The 14,403-nt window shown below is 45.8% G+C and overlaps 1 protein-coding gene across 3 annotated transcripts in view; it reads left to right on the top strand.

Annotated features, from left to right (window-relative positions):
• Positions 1–14,403, top strand: part of CYB5R4 (cytochrome b5 reductase 4) — a 217,597-nt gene that overhangs the window by 121,881 nt on the left and 81,313 nt on the right. For all 3 annotated transcript variants that reach the window (XM_088470543.1, XM_088470545.1, XM_088470555.1), the window contains one exon: positions 2,717–2,810. In XM_088470543.1, coding sequence (XP_088326669.1) covers positions 2,717–2,810 — 94 coding nt within the window. The remainder of the gene's footprint in view (positions 1–2,716; positions 2,811–14,403) is intronic.

The following is a 14,403-nucleotide window of genomic DNA, read 5'->3' on the forward strand; positions in this document are numbered from 1 at the left end:
AGCGCTCAAGTATTCTTCTAGGACAAGGACTGATGTGATTGATTTAAATATTTTTTGTAAATGTCTCCCCTGCCTCATAAATTTGCTTCGGAATCAAAAAATGAAATTTACAACTAATCAAACCTTATTTTCCCTACCTTCAACTACATACATACTCCAACTCCCTCGGGCCTCTGACCTAGTTCTTGATTAATGAAAACATTCTTGCTTTTTAAACTTCCTATGGGGTCTTATAGTTTATTAAACTGCCATCCTGTCTACCACCGCAACACCACTCTGTGCTATGTTGGAAGCTGAACTGCCACATGTTATTGCCGTCGCTTAGCTTAGTCAGCCAGCTAGCTCGATGCAACCTTTTGGCCTAAACTGGATGAAATCAATATTGTGAGCTGTGAGGTGAGCAAAATTGACTGGAAATGACTGGAAATAAATGTTATTGAGGTTAATAATACTATAGGAACAAAAACAGGCCCAAATTATGTGATTTCAGCTGTTTTTATGATTGTTTTTAGAAAAAATACAGATCCAAAACCAAAACATGCAAGGGTGGTTTTGTAAAACCAAATCCAAATCCAAAACCTTGAAGGACATACAGATCCAAAACCAAAATATGGGGGTTGGCGCACATCCCTAAAATATATATATATATATCCTATAGATTGTAAGCTTGCGAGCAGGGCCTTCCTACCTATATATCTGTATGTTATTACCCAGTTTTGTTCTATTAAAGCTTACAATTGTAAAGCGCAACGGAATATGCTGCGCTATATAAGAAACTGTTAATAAATAATAAATATATACATACATGCACATGCAATCTTGACAGCTATACTTTATAGGAAATAAATAGCACCAGCCACGGGCAAATGTTCCAATTGAATGCATTTCAGCAAAAAACAGAGATCCATTTACAGTTTCAGTTCTTCCAGTTATTTCCCTTCGGATCTGTGGCATACAGTATTTGCTGATACTATTGGCCTGGTTCAGAGCTTAAAAAACTTACAGTAGGGGTAAATTTACTAAGAATCTAGTTTGATTGAGATTGCAATCTCGGGTGAGTTTATGCATTTTTTTCAACCCGCAACTGTACTAAAGACAAACTCGGGTGAGATTGAAAACTCGAATAAACTCGCCATCGGCCAAACTCGGAAGTACTTTTCATGTAAAAAGATGTAACTCTGGAATTTACTAATAAGAGATTACAATCTCGGGTGTAATTTTAGCAAACTCTCAGCTAAATTGAAGTTTCAAATAGACCACCTCCTGATCTGCGAGTTTGAGACATACACAGATCAGGGTTACCCCGTATTTTAGGAACCAGCAAAGGGCTGCTGACCCTGTCCTGGTTTTAAAAATAGGGGGGTAAAAAATTGCGTACGGTACCCCCTATTTTTAAAACCAGCACTTGACTCAAATTCGGCTGGGTTTGTAATGCCACAGCCAGGGAACCCTATCTCCAGGTCACCCCAGCCAAAGCATCACCCCAAGCCAGTTAGCCCAAGCAGGGGATCTCAGAGGAGGTGGGTACCCCCAATGAAGTGGTTCCCCTCTCTCTCCGAGCACCCCAGGCTTTGTTTGAAGCCCAGGGCTTTTCACCGCACCCCTGGGTTGTGGGTACGGGGGTGATCTTTTTTCCAAGTACTCCTATTGGATATCTACATGGACAAGTGGACCGATCACCTGGCAGCAGGTAAATATGTTTCAGTGGGATATGTAGGTGTATGTAATAAAGTTATGCTTGACACGGTGTGCCAGGGTTGTGGTTATTTAACTATTTATTTTACACTGGGGGTACGGGTGCCGGCAGCCTGCTGGCACTTGTAGTACCACAAGTGCCAAAGGGCTGGCATGCTGGCACCTGTAGTTACACTGTAAAATACAATAGTTGACATCTATTTTCACTACTATTACCCACGTATCCACAGCCCAGGGGTGCAGGGAAGAGCCCCAGGCTTCAGACTAAGCCTGGGGTTCTCGGGAGAGGATGGACCCCTTTATTGGGGTGGTCCCCACCTCTCCTGAGATCCCCAGCTTGGGCTGACCGGCTTGGGGTGATAAAGCTTTGGCTGGGATGACCCGGTGATAGGGTTCTCTGACTGTGGCATCACACCTCGGCCGGATTTGAGTCCGGTGCTGGTTTTAAAAATAGGGGGACCCCTACGCAATTCCCCCCCACCTATTTTTAAAACCGGGACAGGCTCAGCAGCCCAGTGCTGGTTGCTAAAATACGGGGTGACCTTTTTTTCCCTGTATTTTTAAAAACCAGGACTGGCTAAGCAGCCTGGGGCTGGTTATGCTTTTAGAGGGGGCCCTGTGTCATTTTATTTTTTTAAATATTAACCTTTTTTTACAGGTATAGCACACAAACAGCCTTCACATATCTCACTGATTTGTGCAGGCTGCTTGTTCTGGAGAGTTTGGCAGAGAGAAAACTCTGCAATCTCGGGTGAGTAATCCCTATCTAAACTTGCTACTCGGGGGAGATATCTCGATCTGCTTCATCATTTGCCAACTCGGTCACAGCTAAACTCACTTCTTAGTAATTTCTGTGAGTTTCAGAAGCATCAAATCACCTATTTCGGCGATACAAATCGAGTTGAAAAAAAAAACTTGATCAGATTCGATTCTTAGTAAATTTACTCCTTAAAATTGGTAGTTATTAAAGCTGTATGAATTTTTGTTGAAAAAAGTGTTCGTTTTTTTCTTATTTCAACAGAACATGAATTCGGACCTGGTCACTGTCGACTGTCAAAATAACATCCTGAGAGGGGAAATAACTGTAGGAAATTATTCTTATCTCCTGCTTATTGGTATGTTATCATAAAAACATGTACATTTAAGTATATAGAGAGGCCCAGTGGTAACTTTCATTAATGAATCTGCCATTAGAACACTAGGTGATAAGAATTAGTAATGTAGAGTTAACATGAGTTTCAGTTTGCAGCTCCTCAGTAGGTGAAAAGTAGGGAAATAATATATTTTTAAGGTAAAAATGGCTGGACACAGTGCCTCAGAACCTCTTGTATACCACTCTCAATGAATTATCATGCACTTGCAGGCATTTAAATAGCAGAATTTTGCCAATAATGAAATTTTATTTTTCAGGTGATTTTTCTGGTTGTATAGATGGGGAATGAACTTGCAGATAGATGTTACAAGTGTTTTTTCCCCATATATTTTTTTGAAAACTTGCTTAAAAACAATTAAAACTTACATTACAGACTTTTTCTGTAACCCAAAATCTGCCCGATGTCAGATTTTCAGATCATTTAATTATGCATTTTTATGTAAAACAAGATGAAATCCTTTAACTTTTGTTGTAGAGCTCCTGGAGATTAATGCATTGTTAAAAGAAATACAGTAATCGATAAAATGTTAGCCTAGTCCTGCAGACTGTAACCTGGAAGCAGTGGTGGAAACCCAGCAGTCACTGCCTACTTACCACCACTTTCTGGCAGACTCTAGTTCAGTATGTAGTTTGTTTGGAGTTTTTGATCCTCAGCAACAGTACTAGTAAAAGAGACACTGGACAGCTGAGCCATTCCCTTATAAAAGTAATAATGATACTTATTATCCTTTCTGCCAAACCAAGCGCTATGTAAGTACACCATGAGGGTTAGGGTTGGGAGGACAGTATAAGTCAACTTAACTAAATTCAGTCCTGCACTGTTCAGAATAAAACAGAATAGAAATAGAATGTTATTTTGTTAATCTTTAATGTAGAGAATATTGTATCACATAGTGATCTGAACTTTCCTGATCACATCTGTTTTAATTGCCAGTTTGAGACTGTCATTAGTACGTTATACTTATATATGGATCAGTCTCTGTACTGCAGAGATTTTTCTTTATATTTTCTTGTCTAGATAAACTTCAGTACATTTATTGGGTGAATTTCATTGACTGAATGATGCCATTGTTGGCATTAAGGCAGCACAATGGTTAGTATTGATGCCTCACAGATCTGGGGTCATTGGTTCCATTCCAGCCAAGGACTGTCTGTGGGCCTTGTTTGTGTGGATTTGTCCCATGCTCCAAAAAATATACCACAAGATTAATTGGCTTTTGTTGCAATGTGTGTTGTGAGCAGCGCTCACTATGGACCTTTTCAGAGGTGGACGCTAATGCCGCTAAGTTTCAAATTTTTATGGAGTCGCAGCTATATTAATATGTAAGTGCTAGTTTCAGTCTTCCAGTTGTGTACTAGTGTGTTGTGGAATGTGCAAGCCCCGAGACGTCCACTTTCAAGGCCCATGGATGGTGCATCTCTGCCGGTGGTTCCAAACACTCCACCATTGGCGCACCATCTTGTTCCCCATCAACAATTGCAACAGCCTATGGCAGACGCAGTGTCTCCTGAAATTTCTCTGAACATGGCGGCTCTGCGTCTGGGAACGCAGCTGCGTTCACTGACATGCCCGGGTCAATCCTTTTTGCACACTCACTTCAGGTCACCACCCAGGAACTCCAATAGTATTTTGTAATGCCTGTGACTACATACGAACAGGGAAAGGAGCCATACTCTAAGGTTGACGAATGCGCCATAGGAGTTTTCAGGATTGTTCGCGCATACGCAGTAGCAAATAATTGCTCAAACATCGGAACTGCGTTCACCTCTAAATCAGGCCCTAGGACTTATGCTGCCACTTATCAGCGAATCTTTTTTTTTTTTCAAGTTACACTTTTATTGTTATAGAGCAGTGTTTCCCAATTCCAGTCCTCAAGTACCCCCAACAGGTCATGATTGTTATCTTTAATCATGCACAGGTGAGTTAATCTATTTTGCCTAGTCAGTAATTTTCCCACCTGTTTTCACAGACAGAAATCTTTAACACATTACCTGTTGAGAGTGCTTGGAGGACTGGAGTTGGGAACCACTGTTATACAGGATCAGTTCTAGTGTACCTGGGCACAACAAGTTCTATAAAGATGTTGAATTCCAGTATTTTGTATGGGTGATTTTCTAATAATAGCATTTACTACTTTTAAAATCTAGATATGTGTAAAAATTCTAGTATAGTAATCATGTACAAATTAAATTCAGCAATAAGATACACAATATTCTACACAATCACAATTTAGCATAAAGTTATCAATAAAACAATATATAAAATAATGAAGTATTTGCGGTGGCATAAAGAATATATGGTGTTCTAAACAATTACTTGTATAGGATATTCCTATTTCAGTCTTTCAAATTCTTTTTTCTGGTTCGGTGCTTGTGTTTTTGTGGATGTGAGTGAACCAGGAGATGGAGGCTTGCTGGAATATCTACATCACGGACATTCAAGGAAGATGCTGCAAGTGGGTCTCGTATTTCAACTCTAGCCAGCTGAGCTCTTGCTGGCTGCTTTTGGTTCTGTGAGTGCAGCGGTGTAACAATTTTCGTTTGCCTACAGTCAAATTTTGTCTAGGAAATTTCTTGTATATCTACAGTGATTTCCTTATATATAATATTGTCACACACAACTGCAACTCATATTTAAACAACTGTACACAGACAAGCAACTTCCCAGATGAAGTATGTATAAATGTATAAAGTGTTGGAACTGCACATTTGGCTTACCTCCTAGATGGAACTTACCACTATTTGAACTGCAAATACAGTATTTACAACGTACCTTTTATGGACTTTTTACTTCTGTAATCTGGAGCAAAGTTCTGATTGACACCAGTGGACCGGAAATACGGATATTCACCACCGTACAGACTGTGCTTGACAGATAATCAATCTCCGGTGGGCCCCACCGTTTCAGTCTAACACTGCTGGTGTATTACTTTTTCCTGTCTGTATTGGTGGAAATTAAGTCCTCAATCCTTACAAGATTGTAAATTTATCTTACAGATCTGAGATAAACAAGCGAGAGTAGCCAACTCACGCCCTCTTGAACTCTTGAAATTCTTATCGCGTCGTTAATGCTATACCCGCTTAGACTACTTTCAAAGACATGCCTCTGTAGGAAGTAAGGGTTAGAATTAAAATAACAGAATGCCTTACATAAAAAACAATAATTGCTTTACCGCTATTATTGATTAGGTCAAAAATACCAGTGACATCTCAGATATTCATAAGGATCTTATATCTCTTTGAACCTTGCTAACCTGTCCATACAGTTTTCTTTCATTCCCTGTCCTGTACCACAGACACCGGTTCGTCATCACTATGCTTTCTATATGTATAGTGACCAAAGCTTCATATGAGCTAAACATGCAAGCTTTCACAGGGCCAATAACCGCCCTAATATTCCTTGACAAAATACATCAAGTTCCCTGATTATCTTAAACATAATGTATTAATCATATTACGCAAACCTTCAAATCATACTCAGTTATAGCTGCAAGATTATATGTGATTTACATGCGATGAAATAATACAGTACTAACACACCACATGTTATAACTTACTCAGAATTGAATTTCTTAACCTAGAACAAGTCTATCAACTGCTGTATTGCAAGGATTTTTCAGAAGTACATACAGACTACACACAGACAATTTTGTACATACAAACTGCACACAGAAAATTTTCATATGCAGCACGTACAAACTGCACACAGATGAGTACATACAAACTATACACAGAAAACCAAGATCATGTGTACAGCACAAATAAACCTCAAAACTTCTGTATTGCAGCCATGTGTGTGTTTAGTAATGCTCTATATTACACAGATCCCTGTTTTCCGAGATTGTGTAAACCCCCCCTTTTGTTCGCAAACAGACATTGAGAACAACAGAAGGTAATAAATGCAAATCATAATTCACATTGGTGCTTAATTCCAGCTCCTGTATAAAATATGTTTATTCATAACAAACATCATACAATTTGCCAATTGTAATGTTTGTGACATTATCAGAACACAACACATCTGGAAACCACCTGCAATACATTGCATTTCAATAGGTAAAATACTTTTGCCATGACTAAAATGAATTTCTAGTTACATTCATTTGCTTCAAAAATATGAAAATTAATATTTGTTAAAAAAATATATATTATTCATATTTGGGTTTGCTGCGATTAATTATGAATTCTCTAGTACTTTAAAACATACACTGTACATGTGCCAATGTGTAATGTGTGACCTTAATGCACAAGTTTCACTGCAGATATGCTGCAGGGTGAATTAAACAGAATAAATGGAGTGATATATTTTGTGAATGTATATGTGAGAAGTGTACATGCATGTTTGTATGGGGGGATATATGATATACTGTATGTTTCTACTTCAGGGTCCATAGGGTATCCACGGGATACCTTGGGGGTATAGGTGTGACGTCAGTCATCGGGCACCATAGAGTTAAGCTTTCAGCCTCCCAGGATGCACTAGGGTCCCCCTCCTATACCCCGCCCCCGAGCCAAGGCACCTCAGTTTAGTTTGGTGCCCGGCCGGAGTCGGGTGCACCTGTTGGAGTGGGGGCTAAGAAGAGCCCCTGAAGTTTTCCTGCATGCAGCTGTGGCTGCACATCTGGATGTACAGCATGGACAGTCAGTCCTGACGTCCATGCTGTCTTCCCTACACCCCCGCCGGTACCAGAACGCCGGTACCGATCCGGGGATGCTGGTGAGCATCTGGGGTCACAGCTAGCGGTGACCCCAGATGTTTAGGACCATGGCCGGAATCAAGGGGGACAGCAAGGTAAGCAGCGGGGTCCCGCGGTGGGTCCCCGCTGTTACATGGTCCAGAGTCCCCAGGCAGGGGGCTCCCTGGGGACTGGCTGCAGCGTGGAGCCAGGTATGTAACCTGCGCTTCCACTACCCCCCTGGGACAGCGGATCGCAGCAAAGCGGTAGCGCTGCGGCGTCCCGGGGGTTAAATGCATGCCAGGGGAGCGCGCCTTCCCTGTCTCACAGCCGGCGCCTCCCGCGCTGCACACAGCCCTCTCTGCACACTGCCGACTGGCCCTGTGGCAGCGCTCCTCCCCCAGGCCAGCCTCCTCTCTGCTCCTCGGCGGCCATCTTCCTGAATGCATGGTGAACGCTGCTGGAAGCCTGGACGGAGGCATCGTGGTCTGGGTCCCCCCGCATACCTCTCCTCCGCTGTGGTCAGGTCTGTGTATGCAGCGCTGTATCCTACCAGACTCTGTGTCTGCGTAGTTGAGTGATCAGCGCTGGTTAGTGCAGGAATTGTTTTTCTTTGCATTGTATGTGACTGTGCTAGCGCTGCTGCCTGTATCTGCTATTCTGCCTGTCAGCTTTATTACTGTCCCTGTTCTTTCTGCTAAGCCCTTGCGGTGCGGTGCTGCAGGGTGGTCTCTCGCCTCTTTAAAATACAATTGGTGAGAGGGGTCACATACTTGGTGCCATCATGTCTGAAAGTGATTTTCCTCTCCGGCTACAGTGTACTACGTGTAAAGTACCTTTAGCGGAGGGGGAGGGTAGCGCGGAGCGCCTCTGCCGGCAGTGTTTGTCAATGGTGCGGACTATTACGGTTACAGCATCGGTACAGGAGCCGCCCTGGGCTTGTTTCGCTCAGGCGATAACAACCTTAGTGGGCCAGTTAGCTCCGCAGCCTGCATTTACGCAGATGGGTTTGTCCCAGCAGTCAGTGGTGTCGTCACCCATGCAGGGTTTCCCAAGACAGTTGGTGGTACCCCGCAGTCTCCCTATTTCCCCTCTCCCGGTTTCTCAGGAGCCGGCGTGGGTTAACTCCCTGACGAGTTCTGTACAGCACTTGTCGGATGTGTTGCAAGGGGAGTCTGTGATGCGGCCACATAAACGGCCGGTGGCGTCTCTGTCGGCTCCTTATGAGGATGACGAAGGGACATCTGATGATGGGGAGATTCTGGATCCTTCCGATCAGGAACCTCTCCATACTAAGGACGCTGACGCTAGGTCCAAGGTGTATATTCCTGAACTTATTTGGGCAGTCCGCACAGCCTTGGTGATTGAGGACGAAGTTCCCCCAGCGGCTAAATCCAAGTATGCCTTTTTTAAGGATGTGAAGGGTGACGCCACAGTCTTTCCTCTTTCGGGTCAGTTAGTGGACCATTTAGAGGAGGCGTGGAAACAGCCTGGCAAGCGATACCAGCCGCAGAGGCGCCTGGCGGTGGCTTATCCGTTCGCGGATAATTATTTTGCTAAGTGGGAATCCCCTCCACAGGTGGATTCTCACGTGACCCGGCTTGTCCGTAGTGCCACATTGCCGATGCCATCCATGTCCTCCCTTAAGGATGCTACTGACCGCAAGGTGGAGATCTGCCTGAAGTCCGCTTATTCCCTTGCGGGGGGGGCAGCGCGGCCGGCTATGGCCATTTGCTGGGTTGCCAGAGCGATGGAGCGCTGGGCGGATTCATTAGAGGCGTCTTTTGATTCCGACTGTCCGGCCGATCAGGCGGAGTTGATTGGTAATCTCCGTGATTCGGCCACTTATATCAACGAGGTGGCCTTAGACATTAGTACCCTGGTGTCTCGAATTTCTTCAGCAGCGGTGGCTGCTCGTCGCACCTTGTGGTTGCGATCCTGTAAGGCGGACGCTGATTCCAAAAAGGGTTTGGAGGCGTTGCCCTTTAACGGAGAAGTTTTCTTCGGTCCGGATCTGGACAAGATTGTGGCCACGCTGGCGGCAGCCAAATCGGCATGTCTCCCGGCGGCCGCTGCTCCTTCTGGTTCAGGACCATCGTCCTTTCGGTCTTATAGGGCCCAGGGCAGGCCCAAACCACAGTCTTTTCCTCGACAGGCTGGTCCCAAGAAATCGGCCAAGCCCCGGAAGCAGGCATGGAGTACCAGACGTCCGGCCCCTAAGCCAGATGACAAGCCTGCGGCCTGACGGTCCGGGCCTCCCTTTGGGGGATCCCAAAGTGGGAGGCCGCCTGCTGCAGTTCGCCCGGTGTTGGTCGGTCACCACAACAGACACTTGGGTTCTCGAAGTGGTCTCCCACGGGTACGCCCTCTCTTTCCGGCACAGACCCCCGGCTCGATTCTTCACCACGGGTCTACCGTTAGACCGGAACAAGGCCACGGAGCTGCGGAAGGTCTTGCGCACTATGCTCCAGGCTGGAGTTATAGTGCCTGTTCCATTCTCCCAGAGGGGCCAGGGTTTCTAATCAAATCTTTTTTTGGTGCAGAAACCCAATGGGTCGTATCGTCCGATTCTCAACCTCAAAGCTCTCAACAAGTCTTTGCGGGTGCCGAAGTTTCGGATGGAGTCCCTACGGTCCATCATTCTGGCGCTGGAAACTGGGGACTACATGGTGTCATTGGACATACAGGACGCTTACCTGCATGTCCCTATTCTTTTGCGCCATCAACAGTTCCTCAGGTTTGCAATCCGCAGCGACCACTTTCAGTTTCGGGCATTACCTTTTGGCCTGGCGACAGCACCGCGTGTGTTCACCAAGGTGATGGCGGTCATGACGGCTTCTCTGCGGCTGCAGGGAGTCCACATGTTGCCGTACTTGGACGACCTTTTATTAGTAGCAGGATCTCCAGAGCTCCTTCTACACCACTTGGACCTTACCATTGCGCTACTGCAACGGCACGGCTGGTTAATAAACTGGCAGAAGTCCACTCTAATCCCGTCTCGGCGGATTCTGCACCTCGGAGCCTTATTGGACTCGGGACAGCAAAGGATCTTTGTGACAGGGGAAAAGATCTCTGCTTTACAGTCGAGGGTGCGCAGTTGTCTGCACAGCCGCCGGGTGTCTCTACACTCGGCGATGAGGTTACTGGGCTCCATGGTGTCGGTGTTCGACATGGTGGAATATGCCCAGTTTCACTCCAGACCTCTGCAGCACCTGATCCTGTCCAAGTGGAACGGGCTGCCTCAGTCTCTAAAGTCCCAGACGATAGTGCTCACCCCGGAGGTTCGCCTGTCCCTTGCCTGGTGGTTGCAGACGACCCATCTCAGCAAGGGTCGTCCGTTCTGGGTACCAAATTGGGTCCTGTTGACAACGGACGGCAGTCTTCGGGGCTGGGGAGCAGTTTCGGGTCCACACTTGTTCCAGGGCAGGTGGACGCCGACAGAAGCGGAGATTCCAATAAATATCTTGGAACTCCATGCGGTCTTCAATGCTCTCCAGCAGGCACATCGGATTCTCCAGGGTCGCCCGGTGCAGGTCCAGTCGGACAACGCTACCACCGTGGCCTACATAAACAGGCAAGGAGGAACCCGAAGTTGGGCGGCTCTCGTAGAGGTGTCTCGGATCCTGGTATGGGCGGAGCGCAAACTTCCGGCCATATCAGCTGTCTTCATCCCGGGAGTGCTAAATTGGGAGGCGGACTTTCTAAGTCGCCAGGACGTTCATCCAGGGGAATGGTCCCTGCACCCGGACTTTTTCAACTGCTGGTGGACAGGAGGGGTCTTCCAGAGATCGACCTCATGGCGTCCCGGCACAACAACAAGTTGCCGGTGTACGGGTCTCGCACAAGAGACGAAGAGGCGTCTCTGGTGGATGCTCTGTCCGTCCGGTGGACGTTCCGGTTCGCATACCTGTTTCCTCCGGTTTCCCTTCTTCCACGGGTAATCCGTAAATTCAAACAGGAAGGAGGGACGCTCCTGTTGATAGCTCCCGCGTGGCCCAGACGGCACTGGTTCTCAGACCTTCAGGGTCTGTCCGTGAAGGGTCTGTCCTCTGCGGTTGCCGCTACGACCGGACCTTCTGTCTCAGGGTCCTTGTCTTCACCCGGACCTGACTCGGCTGTTTTTGACGGCGTGGCTGTTGAGACAGCCATGTTGAGGTCCAGGGGGTTTTCCAGCTCTGTTGTGCGTACCATGTTACGAGCTCGGAAACCGTCTTCCGCGAGAATATACCATCGCGTGTGGCATACGTTCTTCCAGTGGTGTCGACCGAGAGGTTATGCACCGCGGGAGTTTCGTCTGTCTAGGATACTCGCTTTCCTACAAGCGGGACTAGATCATGGGCTTCGCCTTGCTTCTTTGAAGGTACAGGTTTCGGCCCTGTCTGTCTGGTTTCACCGTCGGATTGCTACAATCCCGGATGTGCGCACCTTTATGCAAGGTGTTCTCCGCATTCAGCCGCCCTTTGTTCCACCTGTGGCGCCTTGGGATTTGGCTGTGGTCCTGAGGGCTCTCCAGGGACCGCCGTTTGAACCACTGGGCTCAGTGGATCTTAAATGGCTAATAGCTAAGACTGTTTTCCTTCTGGCCATAGCTTCGGCCAGACGTGTTTCTGATTTAGGGGCTCTTTCTTGTAGACCCCCTTTCTTGATTTTTCATGGGAACAGGGCAGTGCTCCGCACTCGGCCTGAATCTCTTCCCAAAGTTGTTTCCCAGTTTCATGTTAACGAGGAAATAGTTGTTCCGGCCTTTAACTCACCTGGTCTTTCAGTGGGTGAGGCCACTTTGGATGTTGTGCGGGCCTTAAGGACTTATGTTGACCGCACTTCTTCGTTTAGGAAGTCGGACGCCTTGTTTGTTCTCTATGGCTTCCGTAAAAAGGGTTGGCCTGCTTCAAAGCAAACTATGGCAGCCTGGATCCGTATGGCTATTTCTGAAGCTTATCTTCATGAAGGTCTGCCGGTTCCTTCTTCTTTGAAGGCTCATTCCACTAGGTCTGTGGGTCCTTCGTGGGCAGCTCGACGTGGTGCCTCTGCAGTCCAGATCTGCAAGGCTGCTACGTGGTCTTCTGTCCATACCTTCGTGAGGTATTACAGGTTTGATACCTTCGCCTCTCAGGATGCTTCCTTCGGGCGGCGGATTCTCCTTTCAGCACAGGAGCGTCCCCACCCTTAAAGGATACTGCTTTGGGACATCCCCAAGGTATCCTGTGGATACCCTATGGACCCTGAACTAGAAAATATGAGATATGGTAAGAACTTACCTTTGTTATCTCTATTTCTACGAAGTCCATAGAGTTCCACAGGACTCCCGCCCTGTCGCACCTGTGCTGCAGATGGGCTTTGGTCTGGTCACCGGTTTTCCCGTCTCCCTCTGGTGAGAGTGTGATTCTTGTGTGTATCCAGATCTTCTTTCTCTCTCTTCTCCTCCTCCGGCCTATGGCTTTGTAACTAACTGAGGTACCTTGGCTCGGGGGCGGGGTATAGGAGGGGGACCCTAGTGCATCCTGGGAGGCTGAAAGCTTAACTCTATGGTGCCCGATGACTGACGTCACACCTATACCCCCAAGGTATCCTGTGGAACCCTATGGACTTCGTAGAAATAGAGATAACAAAGGTAAGTTCTTACCATATCTCATATTATATTTTAGAGAATAAATGTTCTCCTGCACTTCCGGCAGATTAATACACTAGAAATAATTTGTGGATTGCAATCTATCAGAGAAAACAATTATTTGTGTATGTATGTGCATGTGTGGGTTGTGTACTTTCTGTTATGTGTGGGGGATGGTGGGGTCTCATGGTAAGGCAGCCATGACAGTATAAAGAGATCTATTGTACCAAGTGTGGGTGTGTTTATAATAGAACAGATTTGGTAATACAGAGTACCTTGAAGCCAGGATTTCTTAAAGCCCGCTGTTCAGTGTGACTTCATAATCCTTGCAGTCCTGCAAAATACTCTTCTTGGAAAGAAAAACTGTTAAATATCGTGTGCAATACTCTTCTTGGAAAGAAAAACTGTTAAATATCATGTGCAACCATTCAAAAATGAACACAAACAAATTTTTGTTGCTAGTACTGTGAGAATTACAATTAAATCAGCCATCGCTGGATTGCCTTATGTACAAGTGGCATCCTATGTACCAACAAAACAAACAAAAAAAATATGTGGGTTCTCTGCTTTTTTTCATTGTGGGAATTATAATTGTAAACAGTGTCAATGATAAGTTACCACAGTTATAAACAGACCTGTTTGGGGGTGCCAATGCTGAGGGGTGCGTTATTTTCCTTCCTTGTGCTGCTTCTGTTCCAAGTGTGTGTGTCTGCCTGTGTTTTTGCAAAAGTGTATCTCTGTACAGCCCCATCCTCACATCACCTGTAAGGTGTGTTCAAGAGGGAATATCCTATTGGTCAATTGAAACTAATGCACAGTTGAAACTTGTGGGCTATTGTTCTAAGCCTTCCTGTGTTTAGGCTATGTGTGAGGCTAGCTATATGTATACAAATGCTAATTAGATTGTATTGTGAGCTGGCTATGTCTATTCATATGCCCGTGTGGACTGGTAGAACAGCTCTGGGCTCTGAGACCTGTCTCTGGAATAAATGATTAATATTATTATATAGCTGTAATAAGAATGTAATATTAATTCATATATATATTGGTTATCATACTATATGTTGATTTTAATATACACACTCTAACAGGCCCATAAACCTTTTGATTAGAAATAGCATAGAAGACATTCTCACGTTATGTTTTTCATCTTCTCAGAAATGTGCTGCTTCGACACTAAAAACTTTTCAGGGAATGCATCCTCTTCTGAGCCCGATCACTTCTGTGGGATTGGACCACACTGGATAGCCTTTGCTCCCCAAGCTCATCAA

The sequence above is a fragment of the Taudactylus pleione genome, unplaced genomic scaffold (genome assembly GCF_031769625.1).
Source record: "Taudactylus pleione unplaced genomic scaffold, aTauple2 ptg000015l, whole genome shotgun sequence".
Classification (NCBI taxonomy): domain Eukaryota; kingdom Metazoa; phylum Chordata; class Amphibia; order Anura; family Myobatrachidae; genus Taudactylus; species Taudactylus pleione.